This window comes from Astyanax mexicanus, chromosome 12, assembly GCF_023375975.1.
Source record: "Astyanax mexicanus isolate ESR-SI-001 chromosome 12, AstMex3_surface, whole genome shotgun sequence".
NCBI lineage: Eukaryota > Metazoa > Chordata > Actinopteri > Characiformes > Acestrorhamphidae > Astyanax > Astyanax mexicanus.
In genome coordinates, this window is record NC_064419.1 from 40,165,819 (window position 1) to 40,186,732 (window position 20,914).

General features: G+C 35.6%; 1 protein-coding gene across 1 annotated transcript; it reads left to right on the top strand.

Annotated features, from left to right (window-relative positions):
- Positions 1–1,177: 1,177 nt before the first annotated feature.
- Positions 1,178–14,756, top strand: foxp3b (forkhead box P3b). Its single transcript, XM_015600940.3, has 12 exons — positions 1,178–1,456; positions 3,636–3,802; positions 6,606–6,714; positions 7,000–7,135; positions 8,452–8,550; positions 8,663–8,750; positions 8,890–8,955; positions 11,543–11,681; positions 11,887–11,963; positions 12,652–12,753; positions 13,908–14,029; positions 14,269–14,756. Exons 2-12 carry the CDS (start codon positions 3,650–3,652, stop codon positions 14,321–14,323), a joined length of 1,146 nt encoding a protein of 381 aa, XP_015456426.3. The 5' UTR covers positions 1,178–1,456; positions 3,636–3,649; the 3' UTR covers positions 14,324–14,756.
- Positions 14,757–20,914: the final 6,158 nt, after the last annotated feature.

The window sequence follows — 20,914 nt, forward strand, 5'->3', positions numbered from 1 at the left end:
AATAATTAATAAATTGTCTGAACTAAAGATTTTTTAGTTGGTGTTTGGTGGTTTTCATTAAAATGTAAAACTTTGAGTTGCCTTGAAATTGAGTTAAATACAAGGTTAAAATAGCTAAATGATTTATTTTCATCATTCAAATCCAGGAGTGACTGGAAGAGAGGAAACAATTTAGAGAGCTTAGCAAATTCTGATTTTACTTGATTTATCAAATTCAGTTTCATGTAATAACTTTTAGAATACTCAATAAGTTGTTTGTTCTTTTTCCTGGAAAAAAATATCTAGGAATATTTTTGAATGAATGAATTAAATCAGTCACTAAAGCAGTGGCTTGTTTTATGTGAATATTTTAAACAGACCTGATAATGTCCATATCATCCGTGTCTCCATCATATGTTCTATAGAATATTTATATAGTAATGTAGTGTGTTGTCTGGCTTCATGTAGCTTTTATATCAGGAATAATTTGGTCTTTTTGAGTATATCTTGCTCAGTAAAGTTTTCACAGGTGCATATATTATGTTCAGGGAGAGATTATTAATATGCATATATTATATGCACAACCCATTCTAATCTGACTGACATTTTTCTGAGTATAAATAAAGGTTGGACATTGAGCGCGTGCAGCGTGCGTAACTGTGAGAGGGAGGAAACTACTTCAGGTGAGTCTCAATATGATTAAGGTTTTCTTCACTTTTCTTCGGCAGGCGAAGAATAATTTAGGTCGGAAGCGGTTAAATGAATAAAATAAATTAAAAATGTGTTTTTAAATATTTGAGCAAATTGTACTATTAAATTAATATTAGTGTTCGTTTTATTGCATGTAAAATGCATATTAATTCATCACATAAAATTCACTCAGGTATAGCAAGTAAACCACAGATGCAGAGCTTACATCATGCAAAAATATAAAGATATATAAAATGATTAGATATGTAGTTATGAATTAAAAACAGTGATATATAAATACATACATAAGATACTTAACTATACATATGTAGACATAACTACATACATTTTAACTAAAGTAAAGTAAAGAGAAATTACACTATATGTAATGATTTAAATTAAATGTAACTGTTAAGTGTTTTAAAATGAACAGTCTTTCAGATTGGTGAATCTAATGCAGATCTAATGTACTGAAGTCGAGTTTTTTTTCCTCCATATAAGTCTGTCCTCACCACACAAAGCACTTCTGTAACTTAGATCACACAGGAGTGCCACAGGTACACAAGTCTTTTGACGTGGAATTGACATTTTTGGCCTTGAAAAGTTACTATTAATCGTAAAGGATCACACCTTTACATTAAATCTGGATTATGAACTTTTGCGTGGAGTTTTCACACCTTGGGCGACTCACCAAAAATAGATTTTGCCTTGTTTGTCTTCTTTCTTGTCAACAAGAACAGCACAGGAAGAGAACAGGAGGCACTGAAAGGTCGTGTGTTTTGAACAGGTAATTGTTTTCCGACTCTGTAGAATCTGCAGAATGAGAATCAGAAATGCAACAAATTGTTAGACGGATACTTTGCTGAATTTGAACAAAATTATGTAGAAAATTGTTTTTTTGTTTGTTTGTTTGTTTGTTTTATTGTTTCTGTGTTTATTTTGTGGTACTGTATTCATGAGTGTTTAAGTTGTGTTTAGTTTAGTTAAGTTCAGACCAAAAGGAAAAATATTTGATTTTATTTGTTTGTGTTAATGAAACAAAATATAATCTGAATTTTTACATTTTACGTAGATTTGTGTTTTGGGATTTTGATTTGGCTGGCCTTTTTTTATACTGAACTGTTTCTTTCCATTTATTCTATTCTAAAAGGCAAAGCTGCCTTAAAATACTTATAAATACATTTCTGTTAGATTAAGCAAAATGCAAGCTACAGTAGTTAATATGTCTTAAATTGAACGTAAATTGAAATTGAACTTCTTTCTCCATGTTCTCCATTTTTCTACAATGTTCTACATTTTTTTCTGCTGTTAGTTATTTTCTTTTTTTTAGCACCTGTTAAATCTGTCTGTTTTAGTTTATATTGTGTATTTTTTTTATAATAAATTGACCAATAATAATAATATATCAGAATCTGTTTATTACTGTCTATTATTTCGTTGAATATGTAATTTTGGTAGACGGGTGTTTTTTTTGCGTAAGAGCGGCGATATATTTAATTAGGTGAAAGTGGTAAAAATGCGTGTGTAGGTGGAAAGACTGAAAGCCGTGCGTAGTCGTATCTACAGTTTCTTTGTATTGTGCGACAGTTGATATGTGGCATGTGTTTGGGTGCTCGCTGCTTTGAAAATGACTCCAGAACTCCCAAAAATAGTTCGGTTCAGATCATTTGATCTGTGTAAACAAAATGTGGTAGACTGAGTGGTTGGTAGAAACTGATTTCAGAAAAAGACTTTTACCAGTTTCAGACCAAACCCGCTGGGTGAATGGGCTTGTGGGAGAGCTGTGTGCAATAACGAAACATTCCATGGTATGCAGAAAAAAAGAAGATTGAAAGATTTTTGTCAGTGAGTAATTTTCCATCTCGGAGAGAGAGAGAGAGAGAGAGAGAGGTCATGTTTAAAACACTTCAGAGTGATTTGTTTATATACAAGATCGTGTCGCCGGGCAGAACAATGCGAGATAAGTGTTTTTCGCATGCATGATTCAGTGATGGTTTTGTTGGACGTCTTCCCGCACAGACGTTTGATATGATTGTTGTTGGCGTTTGCTCAAGCATCGCCATTTAATACAATGTCTTGTATGTATAATTTCTTGTATGATTTAATGTGATTTAATATGATTTATTTTGGAGCGTCGTGTGTGATCGGTTGCACAGTGTGCCATTATTAGATCATTTATTTATAATGCTGTGATCTCAGCTCTGTGTTTTTACATAAACAGAGATAATATCAGTAACCGCAGAGATTGAGAACTTTCTCTTTCTGCGTGTACCCATATCCAATTTCCCCTTCCTGGCTTGCTTATCTTCTGCATGTTTTTTTGCAAGATGCAAAGTGAGTGTACGTGTGCTTGGTGTGCGAGTGTGTGTGAGTTTGTGTGAGACTGTGTTTGCGTGCGGTGTGTTCGTGTGGTTTCCTGAGGGGTGGGAGAGGTTGACGCTCTGTTGAATTAGAAGTGTATCTGCTTGTTCCCTGAATTGAGATGGGTTAAAGAGTGTGTAGAAGAAGGGCCTCTGGCTCAAATCCTTGTCTTTGGTGTTGCGCCATGGTCCGGCCTCCCTGTGGCGCGTGAGCGCGTGAGCGTGTGTTCTGCATCACCCGCTTTGGCTTCTCCTGCCACCGTACTCATCCACTGCAGCCTCATCCTGCTTTCACTGAGTTCCTTTCCCACCCTCACAATGTTAATGAAGGGGGAAAACCCTGCTGTTGTGTTTTAACAGAAGTGCATTTACATTTCAGCCACAGCCTCCTTCTTTAGAGGATTTCTGACTGTTTTTCTGCAGATGTTCTAGTTAACAAAACTGGGAAAAAGCCAAGAAACCAGAAGTAAACCAATAAACGATTAGTTCAGCCAGGCCTAAAGAGAATCAGGTTTATTTCTACTGAAATGTTAGGTTTAAAAAAATTAAAAAATCGAACCCATATATTTCTGTGACGCTTCTAAAAGAAACGTACTTCATTTTCAGGTTTGATAACAGGAATGCCACAGTCTAAGAGTGATGCTGGGATTGGCAGGTCGAGGGGTGTTGGGGATGGAGAGGGACGTCCTGTTCTGAAAGAGGAAAAGGAAGATGAGGTTCATGATCAAAACATCCTTGACTCGGACCAGGCTGGAGAAAACACATCTTCTCAGGTAATTTGCGGAGGTTTGCGGTGGTGAACTATCACAACTTGCTTATAATCCTTTCTCACGCTCTCTCTTTTTTTCTCTCTCTCTTTCTGTATAATAGTAACAACTGCTTTCTTTTTTATTACCAGTAAATATTTTGTATATCTTTCTATATTCATTCTATTAGAATCTAAACCTCTGTATTTTGTATAAAATATGGATTTCCAGACACAGGACTGTACATTTTGCACATTTTTCAACACAGGGGAGACTACACAGCCTTTTTATTGGAGATTTTTTTTAAAGGATAATGTAGTCTATAACTAGGCTTAATCCCTGTCTGGGAAACCAACCTCATAGTGTGCAATTCATGGCATTATTTTTTTTTGTCATAGAAACCCTCTATCTGAAATGGAGTATAAATATTTTGACTTTAATACTAGCCTTAAACATTGTAGTTCAGTTTCCCAGACAGGGATTAGTCGATCATTCAATACATTTAAATCTCCATTTATAATGTTGCATAGTCCAAGACTAATCTTAATCTCTGTTCAGGAAACTGCTTCTTACAGTAATAACCTCTGCCTAACCACAAGCATTTCAGTGTGTCAAGGTCTTGACATGCTGTTCAACCGACAAACAAACCTTGACTTCACTGATCTACATCTAAAAGATAAAAGAAAATAAAGAAGGTTTTCTGACCAAGTCACCTATAATGGATTTCCATACTGTAAAACCTTAAGTTTTTTGAGTCATATGAATTTAAATGGTTGCAAAAACTGTTGTAATTTACCTCAAATCATTTGTAACATCCTGTATTAATCATTTTAAGTACATTAATTAAATTGCAGTTGCTCTATTCAAGTTCAAATTACTCAAACTTCTCAATTTAACAGAAGACCTTGAATTAAGTTTCCAGTCTTGGACTTTTAATGCTTGGTAGGTTTGACACTTATTATTGATCTAGCAGCATCACAGCGGTTCTGATACAGCAGCTCACAGACGCCCTGTGCTGCAGACATCACCCTAGGAGTGATGTGGGGAGAGAGCACCATCTACCCACCCGGAGGGAGCAGGGCCAATTTTGCTCCCTCTGAGCGCCGGCAGCTTGATGGCAATCAGTTTTCCATTCTTAAGCTTACAGTGCTTGATAGGTGTGACACTGTAGGATATAAGATTCAATGCTTCCATTTAATTCAGTAATGAACTGCCAATTAATATCATAGACTAATAACCAGGCAATATTATCAGTTGCCATCTTCACAAATGCTGATGGAATAAAACTTAGTGCATGAGTGGTGACTTCAGACTCTGTTTACACCTGGTCACTTAATTCATTTTGAGTATCAGGATTAACAACCTAAAACACATTTACATACATTACATATATCAATGTAAACACATCCGTCTCTCCAAAACATTCGACAACCCAACCCTTTCCAGTACAACGGAAATACTAGTAGTTATTTCTCAGCAATGAGTTAATTTGCATATTCTGTCTCACGCAGCAGTCGGACTTCAGTCTGACTACATGAAGACACATTTCTTTACTAAGTGTAAATAAAAAAATGTGGTAAAAATCCTATCAGGATAAGTGATCAGGTCTCTCAGTCTATATATCACTATAAATGTATCTCATTAGTTTTGCTTCATCAGCTTCATCAGGTTCCAAATAAAATAATACATTAGAACAGATTTCTGATAAGACCAATAACTGAAGACTTTTTTTATTGTTTTATCTGGAAATGTTACCCTGAAATTTAGCACAGACTTTTTCATGAATAGCAATACAAAGTACATTCCACATCCAGGCATCAAAACATTACTTATCGTTTTAATGTACAGCAATGTAAATAATAGTAAACTGAGACATTATTTAAAAAAAAACTACATAATAATTAGCTAAGGCATTTAGTTGTAAGTACTTTTAATGATTGCACCCATTTAATAACCTAGTTAATCCATGTTAATATACTGACACAATTAATTAATATTACTATTCACTATTTATTCATGCTTTCAATAATTCATTAAAGTCGTTGATTTTTTACTAAAGGAAAAAACGTAAGTATGACTAGGTGTGCAATATTCCTGAAACCTTTCTGAAGGCAATTTGAAAAGTTCAAATGAGTCCAAAATGTATTTCCTCTAACACATTGTTAAAGGACAGATGACTCGTTTGTGGTTAAATAATTCTGTGAACTCAATAGACGCAATAGATATTAACTGTAAAACAGCGGCCACACAAACACTGAGTGTCCTAATCTGTCCTGTCCTTAATATTTAAAATAAAATATTTATTAAACACAAACCAACAAAGCTATTCTATTAGCTATGCTATTCTAATCATAACATAAAGCGAGCAAAGAAAAATCCTTTTGTAAAATATAATCCTATTCAATGTAAAATATTTATTTTTTATTTACTTAAACTCATTACTTATATTTATACTTATATATATACTTATATTTTTGCCATTTCTGCTGAATAATTTCGACTGCCTAATATTCAGTGCATTCCTGATGAAAAATAAAGCTGTTACAAAATTCTGTAAGTGAACATCTTAAAAGTCTAAAAAGGTCAATGTAAATGGTCTCTTCTAATTTAATAGGTCAGAAATTATTTCTAATGGAAACAAAAACAGTGTATTTATAGCATTGTTCCAAGAACTCTTTGTATTGCGACTGTATTTTTTTCCATTGCAAAGTATTTTTGATTAATAATGTCAGAAATATATGTGGAAGTTTCACTGCTTGCTAATAACCGTAAATGTAAATGTTTCAGTTTCCTATGAATTAAAAAAGTGTGTGTGTGTGTATCTCTGCAGAGTGCTGATAAAGCAGCAAATACAAGCTTTCTTCAGTTAGCATTTCAGAATCCTCAGCTGACCCAGAATAGACCATCTGTGCTCCGCTCCACCTCTCTACTACCTCTGGGTTTGTATAAGCTGTGGCAAGAAAACATTCAATAATATATATATATATATATATATATATATATATATATATATATATATATATATATATATATATATATATATATATATATATATAGTTTTTTTTCATTTATCAGAATTTAACATCCTGTTCCAGTTGCTGGTTGTTATAACATAAAGTACTTAAAATCATTAAAATTTGCGAATTATAGATTTTATCCATGTTATAAAAAATAAGGGATTGCCTATAATATTAATTTATTTTCTTCTGTCATTTCTTTACAAGGACACAGTTTTTCTCGTCTCTTTCCAAACGAATGTGACTCTGCAGTCAAAAGTAGAGAACAGAGCGCAGGATTTAACTCAAGTCAAGCTTTAGTGTTCACCCATCAACACAAAACACCCAGCATTCAGTCCAACAGGTGAGACTGTCTCCCGCTCTTCACTACAAATACTGTATAACTCCTAATGTTTGTTTAAATTCCACACCATCAGTTCCATTTTAATTTAGTCTGCTTATAAATAGTGCACAGAGCAAAACATCAGAATAAAATTAAGTTGAATTTTTGAGCTCTGAATGCTCAAATGTGCAGTGCTTTACTTAGTGCTTCAACCGAAATATTTATAAATCCGATTTGTGGCAATAAAACTCAGCCAGAGTGGATTTCATGCAACTTTTTTATGTCAAGAACAAAAAAGAATTGTGTTGGGGAGAAGGGCAAATTGATAAAACATAAGGAAACCAACAATGAAAACCAAAGAAGTGGGTGTGACCAAATAAAGCGTCCTTTTTACAGTAATTTCGAACACATTCTCTGTGATAAGCCCAGCTGTCAGCCAATGGAACCCCTTGATAGCTCATACATAGATACAATAGAGACCATGAAACTGAAACTTCATGTGAAGCACTACTTTTAAATGTCAGTTACGCAGTGTGAACTGTGCAGACAAATTTCAGATATACAACTCTGGGAAAAATGAAGAGATCACTTCAGTTTCTGAATCAGTTTCTGAATCAGTTTCTGAATCAATTTCTCAGATTTTGCTATTTATAGGTATATGTTTGAGTAAAATGAACATTTATGTTTTATGCTTTAAACTACAGACATTTCTCCTAAATTCCAAATAAAAATATTATCATTTAGAGCATTTATTTGCAGAAAATGAGAAACGGCTGAAATAATAAAAAAGATGCAGAGCTTTCAGACCTCAAATAATGCAAAGAAAACAAGTTCATATTCATAAAGTTTAAAGAGTTCAGAAATCAATAATTGGTGGAATAAACCTGTTTTTAAATGACAGTTTTCATGCATCTTGGCATGTTCTCCTCCACCAGTCTTACACACTGCTTTTGGATAACTTTATGCCACTCCTAGTGCAAAAATTCAAGCAGTTCAGCTTGGTTTGTTGGCTTGTGATCATCCATCTTTTTCTGGATTATATCCCAAAGGTTTTTATTTTGGTAAAATCAAAGAATATCATTATTTTTAGGTGGTCTCTTATTTTTTCCAGAGAGTTATGTCAAATTAAAAATGATAGGAAAGGAAACTGGATTAGGACACTTTTATCTGCTGTGTGAATGTAACACTAAACAGCAAAAAACATTGAATCTGATATTTTCACTTCTTATTTGGGTCCCTTTGGCTACATTTACACAGCAAGTCAGTCCTAAATCAATTATATGATTTGTTTGAACACATCTGTATCACATCTGTATCACATGTTTTATGTTCTACAGCCTCTTCCAGTCAGAAGCGATAAGCTCTCTTTTTGTTAACGGACGATGCCGCTGGCCTGGATGTGATGAACCCTTTGAAGACTTCCCTGTTTTTCTTAAGTGAGATTTTCTCAAGTTTTAAAGGCATTTTAGCCAAATGTGCCAAATGACTGAATGTTCCTTCCCAGGCTCCTCACTTCTCTTTATGACATATCTACTGTAATATGTGTAGACACCTGAACCATGGACACAGCTGTGGAGAAAAAGCTATTGCTCAGTGGAGGGTACAGCAAGAGCGGGTGCGGCATATGGAGAACCAGGTGAGGGAACATGCAGTACAGTTTGGCGACAATTAGGCGGGTGAAACTTGTCAGCAGAATGAGAAATTGGTATTTCAACAAGGATGAAAAGTTCAGCTGAATATCAATTACTAGTCTCGTCAATTTCACTCTTTTTCAGCTCATTCAGGAGAAACAGCGACTGCAGGCCATGCAGCTCCATCTACGACTGTCTGAACATACCTCAGTAAGAAGAACCACCATGTCCTTAAATTATACGCAAACCCATATTTTCTACCATTACTTAATTACCTCTATAAAAATGAATTAAACTTTGTTCATACTGTATACGGACATGTCAAAAGTCATAGGACAGAAGTACAGTTAACAAGTAAATTTACCATGAAGTGTTACCTCAAGTAACATTTAAAGCTTAGAAACACCCACCCACACCTGTATACAGAGTTATTTATCGGAGCGAAGCCTGATGGATGGGACATTACATTTAAGAAGTTGTGTGGATATTTAACATTTCTCAACTCCCAGTGTCACATGAACGAGGAATACATCATAGAAGGCATTAATCACCACCCAGAGTGGATGAAGAGTGCAGTGGATGGTAACAGTGGCTTAGTGGTTAACATGTTCACCTCCCAGCAGGAGGTCTTGGGTTCAAGTCCCTATCTGGGTAAAGTTTCCATGTTCTCCTTGTGTGGATATTTAACATTTCTCAACTCACAGTGTCACATGAACGAGGAATACATCATAGAAGGCATTAGTCACCACCCAGAGTGGATGAAGAGTGCAGTGGATGGTAACAGTGGCTTAGTGGTTAACATGTTCACCTCCCAGCAGGAGGTCTTGGGTTCAAGTCCCTATCTGGGTAAAGTTTCCATGTTCTCCTTGTGTGGATATTTAACATTTCTCAACTCACAGTGTCACATGAACGAGGAATACATCATAGAAGGCATTAGTCACCACCCAGAGTGGATGAAGAGTGCAGTGGATGGTAACAGTGGCTTAGTGGTTAACATGTTCACCTCCCAGCACTGAGGTCTTGGGTTCAAGTCCCTATCTGGGTAAAGTTTCCATTATCTCTTTGTGGGTTTCCTCCAGGGAAACCATGTTTCCTCACATAGTGTAGATCTGTAACACTCCTTGACTCACAGTGTCACGTGTACCAGGAATACATTATAGAAGACATTACCACACACAGTGGACCGGGAGTTCAGTGGATGGTAACAGTGGCTTAGTGATTAGCATGATCACCTCCCAGCACTGGGGTCTTCGGTTCAAGTCCCTATCTGGGTGAAGTTTTAATGTTCTCCCCGTGTCATCCCTGTTTCCTCTGGGGACACTGGTTTCCTCACATAGTGTAGATATGTAACATTCCTTGACCCACAGTGTCACATATAGCGGGAATACATCATAGAATACATACATCATTTACCACCCACAGTGGATGGTAACAGTGGCTTAGTGGTTAGCACATGCACCTCCCAGCACTGGGGTCTTGGGTTCAAGTCACTAACTGGGTAAGTTTTCATGTTTTGCCTGTGTCGGAGTGGCTTTACTCTGGGGGCTCCCACAGTCCAAAAACATGGAGGTCAGTTAAATTGGATATTCCAAAAATTACCCAGAAAAAATGACTTCACTAAATTGATTTGGTGTGTGTGGGTTTGTGTGGTATGTATGTAAGTTTGTGTGTGTGTGTAAATGTATATATGGATTGGCACTCTGTCCTAGGTAAAAAGGTGTAGTGCCCAATGAAGTCCTCCAGGTGGACGGTCGTTTCCGGTTAAGAGTACGCTGTGTGTTATTGTCTGCCGCTTCTCAGTGGAGTGTGGAAGATTGCTGATTATAAACGATTGTGTGTAAAACGTGATTGTAAAGCATTCTTGGGTTTCTAGAAAGGCGCTATATACAGGGGTTGGACAATGAAACTGAAACACCTGGTTTTAGACTACAATAATTTATTGTCCTTACGGACCGTTCTGGTGGAAACAGGAGAGTTGAGGTGCACATTAAATTCTGCCGTGATTTGTTCAGCCGTGGTTTTATGTTTTTTTGGACACAATCCAGGTTAGCACCCGAACATACCTTTCAGACAGCTTCCTCCTGCATCCACAGTTAATCCTGTTGGATGTGGTTCGTCCTTCTTGGTGGTATGCTGACATTACCCTAAATACCAGCCATGGCTCTTGATACATCAGAAAGACTTGCTGTCTTGGTCATAGTTGAGACATGCACCCATAATTTGTCCTCTTTTGAACTCTGGTATGTCACCTATAATGTTGTGTGCATTGCAATATTTTGAGCAAAACTGTGCTCTTACTCTGCTAATTGAACCTTCACACTCTGCTCTTACTGGTGCAGTAACGTGCAATTAATGAAGATTGGCCACCAGGCTGCTCCAATTTAGCCATGAAACCTCCCACACTAAAATGACAAGTGTTTTAGTTTTAGTTTCATTGTCCAACCCCTGTATGTATGTGTAACTTAACTCATTCATAATGATCGTGATTGCGTCATCTGGATAGAATTGTTCATGCAAACAGATAAATGATTGTGTCAATGCAGGAGACCAGACATATGGGGCAAAAAACATGAGATTAATCAACACAGTAGTTGCACATTCATCTCTATCACAAAAATGGTTCATAATGGAACCAAAAGTGCTTCTTCTTTGGCATCACTCAAAGCACCATTTGAATCACCTCTATTTTTGAAAGTGAGAGGTAAAAGATCCATATCACATTTTCATCATATCTAGCAGTTGATGTTTCTGTTCTGTATGAAACGTATGGTGGTGGTGGTGTGTGTTTCTCTGTCAGAGAGCAGCTCTAGGCTGGTGGAGTCCACTGGCAGCGATCATGCCTCCACCTGAGGAGCCAGATGGAGGGGCAGAGTGGGCCAGCGACGCAGCGGGACGCCGGGAGTACTGGCCCACGCCTGCCCCTCACCTACTGTCAGGTAACACCTACTAACACACTGACTTTCCCAGGGCTTTCAGGATAGATAACACACACACACATATACTCACACACACATGCATGCATGCACATTAATGATACAACACTGCTATCAGGCCAACAAAAAAACACATTTATTTATCACTTGACATCATAATCTGTAACACATCCTTACTAAAAAATGTATGTGTTTTTATTCATGATAGATTTCATCAACAGCATGGAATGCTACAAATATGTCAATATCAGGCCACCATATACCTACGCCTTTCTTATCAGATGGGTAAGTACATGAAATCTGCTAATTATTCATCTATTATAGTATTAATTACTATTATATACTATAGTTATTATGTAGTATATGCATACAGTGGCATGGGCACCCCTGGAAAAAATATATCCACAACATGCTCAAAAATATATGTTGTCTAAGGCAATAATTAAATGTATCATAATACTAATGAAATATTGTTACTATCCCCAAAAAGTGCCAATGCAAAAGTTTCATTGTCAGCACATTTATTTTATTTTTATGATATAAAACCTACACTTTTCTTTTCATCTTCTGCTTTTTTCAAGGTAGTGTTATATTTGCTTCCAGAATTTGCTGATATATTACTTAATGGAATCCATTCTTTTTTCCATCAGTGAAATTTTCCCTGTGCCACACCCAAACTCTGCTTAATTCACTTTGTGCTTAGTTGGTGTTCTTTTTTGTATTTAATATTGCGCACCTCATCCAGCTTTATTCAAAATGCATCAGGCTTGTTTAGTTTCTTCTGCTGCATAGTAGAATAGTGCACCTCTAGTCTGTAGTCCAGAGTCTGCTTTAGCCTATTGAAGGTATTTTACTCTAACAGATTTTTTTTTTTTCAGTTGTCTCTACATCGTGTTCTATAATATTCTAATTAATTGTGTAATGGTGACTCTTAAAAAATAAAGATCCAATTTCTTCTGCACTTTTTTAATAGTCAATACTGGAGGCTCCGGACAAGCAAAGGGCCCTGAATGAAATCTACAACTGGTTCATTCGAATGTTCTTTTATTTCCGTCACAACACTCCCACCTGGAAGGTACTGTACCACTCTGCCATGCAGTCAGCCCACCCCAGCCAACCCACTGCAACACAACCACAACTAACACACACTGTTTCCGTGTTTCTGAAAACTATATAAGCCCGTTCCCGCCACCTAAAAAAAAAGAAAAATCCAGCACATTTTTTTTTTATTATTACTATTAAGTAAACTACTATCTCTTTATTTTGAGATAGTAAGTCATTATTGTCAGATACTAAATCATTAGAGATACTTAGTCATTATTTGGAGATAGCAAGTGGGTTTGCCTTTGGGAAAAAAATAATTCAAAATAATGACTTACTATCTCAAAATAATGACTTACTATCTCAAAATATTGAGCTAGTATCTCAAAATAATGACTTACTATCTCAAAATAATGACTTACTATCTCAAAATATTGAGCTAGTATCTAAAAATAATGACTTACTTTCTGAAAATAATGACTTACTTTCTGAAAATAATGACTTACTATCTCAAAAGAATGACTTTCTCAAAATAATGACTTACTATCTCACAATATTGAGATATTATCTCAAAATAATGACTTACTATCTCAAAATAATGACTCACTTTCTCAAAACCATGACTTTCTCAAAATAATGACTTACAATCTCAAAATAGTGACTTAGTATCTCAAAATAATGACTTACTTTGTCAAAATAATGACTTACTTTGTCAAAATAATGATTTACTATCTAAAACAATGACTTACTTTCTCAAAATATTGAGCTAGTATCTCAAAACAATGACTTACTTTCACAAAATAATGACTTACTATATCAAAATAATGAGATAGCAGTTTATTTAATAATAATAATAATAATAATAATAATAATAATAATAATAATAATAATAATAATAATAATAATAATAATAAAAACTGTGCTGGATGTTTTTGTTTAGGAGGTGGGAAAGGGTTTTTAAAGATAGGAGTTAATACTGTCTTAATGTAAAGTATGTTTAGAGGATAAAATCACTGTTCGATCAGTATCCACCATTAGATGGCAGTGTCGATATGATGAACTCATACAGTATCTCTATATTTCAGAGCATCCAGACTGAAAGTTTCTTTATTAGTTGATTCAGTTTTCAATACATTTCACAACAAAATTCATAGTTTCAGTCGTGTTGTCTGTTTTATTGGTGTGCAGAATGCAGTGCGCCACAACCTCAGCCTCCATAAGTGTTTTGTACGGGTGGATGGAGGTAAAGGGGCCGTGTGGACTGTGGATGAGAGGGAGTTTCAGAAAAGAAAAGGACAAAAGTTTAACAGGTAAAATAAAAATTTATACATTCACTTAATACATGATCCAACAAAATGATTAAGCTTATGTACTGGAAAAAAGATTATCAATTACACTCAGATAAAATTCACTAAAATAGTGTTTTATTTTGATTATTGAACATTTCCTCAGACTGATATGACCTTGTTTTAGTCCTAAAAGATCTAGAAGGTCAGATTTGGAGGTCAAGTGTATATTTTTTTTAGTTTTGTATTTGTTTGTTTTTCAGGGAGTCTGCTTTGAAATGGCTGCCATCTTTCTCTCATCCCTCTCAAGTATCATAATCGTCTCTGCCTCTGACCTGCAGCCACCAGTATTAATGAATGATAATTCATAATAATAATAATAATTGATAAATTGATAATGTTCTTGTTTTATTTTTTTAGAACTATACACTCTGTCCAAAAAATAATGCTAAACAAAACAGACGTTAAAAACATTGATGTTTTTTTTACAATACATATTTTGCTCTTTATTCTTACTTTTTATTAGGAAATATTGTATATTATTTTTAAATAATGTTGCATTTCATAAATCTGCAGTAATCCAAAGTGATATTCAGTAAAAAAAGAAGAAAAGCTTTTGCTTCTTAAAAAAGAAAGCAGACTACATTGTATTATATCATATATGTCATATATTTTTAATGCCTTATTTTTGTATTGTATATACAGTAAATGTTCCAATGGAATACAATAGATTTATATTCATACATCAATGTTGCATTGACAGTACCATTTACCATTTATTAACGGTTATAATAAAAAATAAAACTAATATTTGCTTTCAGAAGCTTATTTTTTTATCTTTACACCACATGACTTTTGCTTCCTTCAAATACGGACACTATTTATTTAAAGTCTATCTGCTCCTCTTTTCTCAATAATTGAATTTTCTTGCACGACTGGATTAATTTTCTTATACTAATGACTATTATAGAGGTTATTTGAAGAGATTAAATATTTCTTTCTTAATATCAATGAAACTAAATGTGTCCTAAATCCCTCCAAAAAATGAAATCCTTAATTTTAACACAAAAAGATTGTTATCTTCTTTTTGCAAACCCTTTGGCAATGATATGGCAGCTTTTCTTGGATAGTGTCACAATAGAATCAGACACGGCAGTGCTGCTGGAGTTTTTAAACACTGTGTTTAATCACTCACTGTCCTCCACTCTATTACACACTCCTAACTACTGTCGCTGACCCACCATATACCATATAGATGCAGTGTAAAGTCAGAAACAGAAGCTTTTAATCTTTGAATTGAGGTGTTTAAAAACTCCAGCAGCACTGCTGTGTCTGATTTACTTGTACTTATATATATTGCTTCTGATGGGAAATAATCTTAATCTGGAATCTGGTTGCCGTTTGGCAAGTTTTTGCAAAATCATAATTTATGGTTAGAAACTCTGTAATAATAGTAATAATACATGGTTTATTGTCTTTAAGATGTCTCTCTGGTGTGCGGTTTATTTATTTTTTGATGTAAGGTCAGGCCTTGGTCAGTAGAGGGGGCTGTGTGATAGCAAGGTTGTAGTGTTTGGGTGTGGTAACCCCTTCACCACTTCACAGCCCATTCAGATTCATTCAGACAAAATAAATCAGATACAAACAAGAAATAAAAAGATAAAGAGACAAAAAAAAGACAACATTTCTAGTTACATTCCTAGATTCAAGGCAATTTTGTTATTTAGAATAGAGTAACAGTACAATTAAATAATTATTAAAAACACCTTTTTAATTTTTGCTTTCTAGTAATGTTTATATAGGGATAATAATAAAAAGCAGGTGTGCATGTGAGTAATAAAACACATGTGTTTCATTAGTTGTAATGATTAGAATCATAATGAAAACCACGCAGAAGTAGGGTGAATTATGGGGGATTTTAGGGACACTACTTTATTTCCATTAATGGAACAATATAGTCATATAAATGATATAGTTACATATAACAGTTATGACTAAAATGTCCCATAATGTCCCATAATAACCTTAATTTTGTTAAATCTTGTTTCATATTTGACAATTTAAATAACTATTTACATAAACATGTAAAAATGCTGAATTTTAAACTGCTACAAATCATTGAAATGTCTGAAATGATTAAAGATTAAGCTCAAATCTAAAAAATAAATAAATAAAAATGAAATTTCACTCTGCAATCCTTGATCCTCACACAGTGCACACATGAAAGCGGTTTTTGTGCCAGTGCTGGATGGAGGGGTGTAAATGACTCCAGTGGGCCTGCACCCCTGCCGTTCTCTGTTTTGTCTCCAGGCTGTGATGAAGCCTGCAGATCCCTCATGTTTCTCCTGCTTTTTGCCTTTGTATCCAGCCCAGCTTCCTCATACCTATAAAGCCTTTTGTCTGCCTCGCCTCGGCTCTTCCCACGACCAATAATACTGTGTGCCAATACACTGTGCTGAGGAACGGTGACTTTTAAAATATACTCATCATAAAAAAATAGCTTAACCAAAAGAGAGAGTGTCGGATTTTAGTGCTATTCTGAAGGAAGACAAAGATTACCAAGAGCAATAAATTATTTTTTTTTAATTAGACAGATATGAGCAATATACAGCTCTGGAAGGAATGTCTGAAAGAGATCACTTCAGTTTCTGAACCAATTTCTCTGATTTTGCTATTTATAGGTATACATTTAAGTAAAATGAACATAATATTTTTATAAATAAAAAATATTGTCATTTAGAGCATTTGTTTGCAAAAAAATATAGAGAAATGACTGAAATAACAAAAAAAAAAGATGCAGAGCTTTCAGACCTCAAATAATGCAAAGAAAACAAGTTCACATTATAAAGTTGTAAGAGTTTAGAAAAAAATCTATATTTGGTGGAATAACTCTGGTTTTTAACCACAGTTTTTTTGCATCTTGGCATCATGTTCTCCTCCACCAGTCTTACACACTGCTTTTGGATAACTTTATGTCGTTACTCCTGGTGCAAAAAATTCAAGCAGTTTTGTTTGATGGCTTTCGATCATCCATCTTCCTCTTGATTATATTCCAGAGGTTTTCAATTTGGTAAAATCAAAGAAACTCATCATTTGGGTTGAAGTATATCACTGAAGATGAATAGCATGCCACACATTTTTAATCCGGGTAAGTCTGGCAATGCGACTGGCCATGGCATAATATCTGTATCTTTAAGGCAAGATCTTGAGACAGCAGCAGTATGTGGACTAGCATTGTCCTGTTTAAATTGTGTGTTTGGGCCATAAATAAGATTTCACATTTGTTTTATTTGTTTATGAGTATTTTTGTAATATTTGTGTCATTTCATGTAAGTAGTCTTAATGTCAATTTAATTGAACAGGAAATTTAACATGGGACTCTTATTTTGATAGTGTTAAAAAAAAGATGCTCTTGAGCTTGTAGAGCACTAGCTGAGCGAGTGAAGGATTAGAGAGCACAGATTCACACAGTTTTTTGACCGTGCTTTCTGTGTTTGGAAATTGTTGGAAGAAAACTGTAAAAAGAGGATTTCGGATTTACATTTCTCTTATATGAAAACTTTTTTTGTTGAACTCATGGTTTCACACGTCCATTACTTTTCTGAGTGCTCTTAAATCCTGAATGACACAGATACTGGATATGCTGCCATAACATTGTGAATTCAGAAGAGGCAGGGCCTTATTAATGTAATGTTGGGCTGTTGTAGCACCTGTATACGTTTCTATGTGCATCTCAATAAACATTGCCCATATCAGTCTAAATGTTCTATTATTTATTGTTCCTGGTAACTCTCATCTTTCTTCCAAATAGCATTGCAACCCAAAACGTCTGTCTGAGTGCAACTGTTTATTTGATGAAGAGTGCATTAGGGCTATGAGGCTATGATTTAAAAGACAGACAGATCCAAAGGATGAATTCCTCTGTCCAGAGCTCATATTAACACAGTATGTGCTGAAGTATATTGCTGAAGATCAAGGATAAGAGAGGCCCCTGCACTGGGCTCAATCAAGGTCAAGAATATGTGTCATATTTTATAGCTTGTGTTCTGTATTCTCCTGCTGTGCAGTGTTTCATCGTGGCTGAACACAGTAAATACCGCTTTATTTGCGAGGGATCCTTCAGATTCACAAGGAGATGCTTTTCTCTTTTTAATGGCCTTGAGCTCTACAGATGTACCCTGTCATAAAAGAAGGGCAGGCAGGCGCCTCGGGCACTGGATTTTTTTCTGGACCTCAATTATCCTCTGGGCATTTCCTTTAGAGAAATCACCCCATTAAAAAGGCTTCTGGACAGGATCACAAATCTGACAGCTACCTCTCAGCTTGTCAGGTGCTTATTACCTGCTCTTCCTGTAGCTTCTGCACCAGCCCCCAAACAGGTGTCTCAGCCCACGAAGCCTGTGTGTTACACAGCTGCAGCATTTTCATTATCTCAACCCGTGATGGACAAGCAGTGCAGATAAGCAATGGCATGTGCGTCCGGGACTTTCTCTCATTTTTATAGGTGGAGAAACCATTCCGCACTTAATGGATGGTTCCGTTGTTGTTTTGCCTCTTTTTTTAGGGCCATGTGAGACTAATGACAGTCTTTCTGTCATGCTGCAATGGTACAACCCTGAATGAGAAAACGCTGGAGCTGTATGGATTTATATACATTTATTTATTTATATGAATGCATTTATTTTTCCTTTGAATTTCATTTTTTCATTGCAGACAATGTGAACGTAACATACAGCTATAGAAAAAATTAAGAGACTTCAGTTTCTGAATCTATTTATAGGTACGTATATGTTTAAGTAAAATAAACATTGTTGTTTTATTCTATGAATTTCTCCCAAATTACAAATAAAATATTTTTTCCAGAACCCGTATTACACATTCAGTTAGTTTTGTCTGCTAAATGTCATTTCATTTGTTAATGTACTGTAAATCCATTTCCACATTTCAGGCCTAAAACTCATAAAAAATGGGACTATTAAGTGCTTGTAATGAGGTTCAAAAAATGCAAAGAAATTATGTCATGTCAGCAGGTGACTGAAATGATAATTCAGTACAGGAATGAGCAGTATCCAAGAAAGGCTGAGTCATTCAACAATAGCTGATAAAACCACATGGTTTACAAGGGATTACTTTTGCAACTCATGCAAATTCATCTGGAATAAACCATCACACAGTGGAAGCATGTATTGTGGTCAGACAAATTAGTATGTGCTCCAGGCCAGAGATCAAAAAAGGACCATCCAGACTCTTATCATTATTAAGAAAAGTTCACTGAGATCTGAGTGAAGGCAACATACCTTGTCTTCTAAACCTATTATTTTAAGGCAGTTTTTTTCCAACAAGACAATGAAAAACCACCAAAGAGAATGTGTGAAATATTCTGAAAAGGAAAAATACAAGACACAAAATCTCCTGAACATTTCATCGCTTAGTACCTTCAAGGACAGACTTCTTCTCAAAATGTTGTGAGAAATAATGGCAAATTAATGGCAAACTAAGTAATAAATGCTTTGGCATCACAACTTTTTGCACCAATATAAAAATCAGTTGTATCAGAGCTGGGATCTGGTGATCTGGTGTTTTCCTCAGAGCATGTTGGCTAAATAGTGATGCTACATTGGTAGTAGTTGCGCTTATCCTCAGCCTCCTGGTGTTGGGAGCATTTGTACTTGGAAAAGTATTTGGAAAGTCCTAGTGAGTGGGTGAGTTAATTGGTTCAGCTAAACTGGGGAAAATTTTTGATTAATAAAAGGAATAAAAGGAGATGAGATGACATGTGATGACAAATGACTAATATTTTCATTGGCCAGATGGCAAAAATCAAAACAGTTTTTTCCATAGATATATAACCACTTTTTTTAACAAGTTCTTTGATGAACTGATCAAGCAAGGATCTCCTCCAGCAGAGATCAGTCTGGAAACTGTGTTGTCAGAGGCCGATCACAAAGTCGTCTTTTTTAAGTTCTTTTTTCTTCCCTCTTTGAAGGGTAAGTCACAACTGAGATTGAGCCAAGCCTCCAGCTTTTGGTGGAAAATGGCGGCCTCTCAAGTCAGCTGGCTGTCCCCGACGGAGCCGAGGGCCTGGTATTTCTGACAGGTCGAGACAGAGATAAAGAATAGCAGAAAAGGCAATCCTGAAAGCCTGATTCCACATCACAGAGAAGCTCTAAATCTTCTCCAGACAGGACAGGATCTAGATTATACACTGCCTACAAGACCCGATGCCACGGGGCTGCGTGCCCTCCATAAACGACAGCTGAGATATACTGCTTCGCTGTACGGGTTTAACTGAATTGTGGAGAGGATGCGCCACTATCTCCGAGGTGTGCCCTTTGAAAACCACAAATGTTCGTGCTCTGAAGGTGTTTTCCACAGCGAAATTACACCTCCCAAATCTGCATGCCTTTGATGCCCTTGATGGTGTTTGATCAAGTCATACAGACATTTCGATCTGCGTGAGATGTGTTTTGGCCTGTGGCTCTGAAATCACACTTACGTGGAACTGCATTTTTGTCAACACGTTTTTTTTGTTCTGTGTGGAGATGATATTTAAACTTAAAGCAAATGTCTGTAAATTTGAGGGATTTAGATACGTAGAGACCTCTCTGGTGAGAATGTGTAAATGCATAGAGCATGTGGAAGAGTACTTTTAATGCAGGTTAAGGCCAGTTTTTATGCTTCTGCGTCAAAATTATGTGTACCTACATGCCGGCCAGATATTTTCAGAGCCATCAAGTTTTGGAAAAAGATATGTAATAGCAATTAAGTTTTGGAAAAAGACTAGTAGCTCTCCAGCCCAGAGGGTTGTTGAACCCAATTGCAGAACAGTTGATCTCAAAGCAGGTAAAACTAAGAAGAAAGGAAACATTAAATAAATAAGTAAACACAACGCTCCTCATGAGCGGGATC

Excerpts from the sequence above, each read along its gene's own strand:
- foxp3b (XM_015600940.3), top strand. The coding sequence starts at position 3,650 with ATGCCACAGTCTAAGAGTGATGCTGGGATTGGCAGGTCGAGGGGTGTT. Across the intron at positions 6,715-6,999 it reads CACCTCTCTACTACCTCTGG|GACACAGTTTTTCTCGTCTC; the intron begins GTTTGTATAAGC and ends TTTCTTTACAAG. Across the intron at positions 11,964-12,651 it reads ACGCCTTTCTTATCAGATGG|TCAATACTGGAGGCTCCGGA; the intron begins GTAAGTACATGA and ends CTTTTTTAATAG.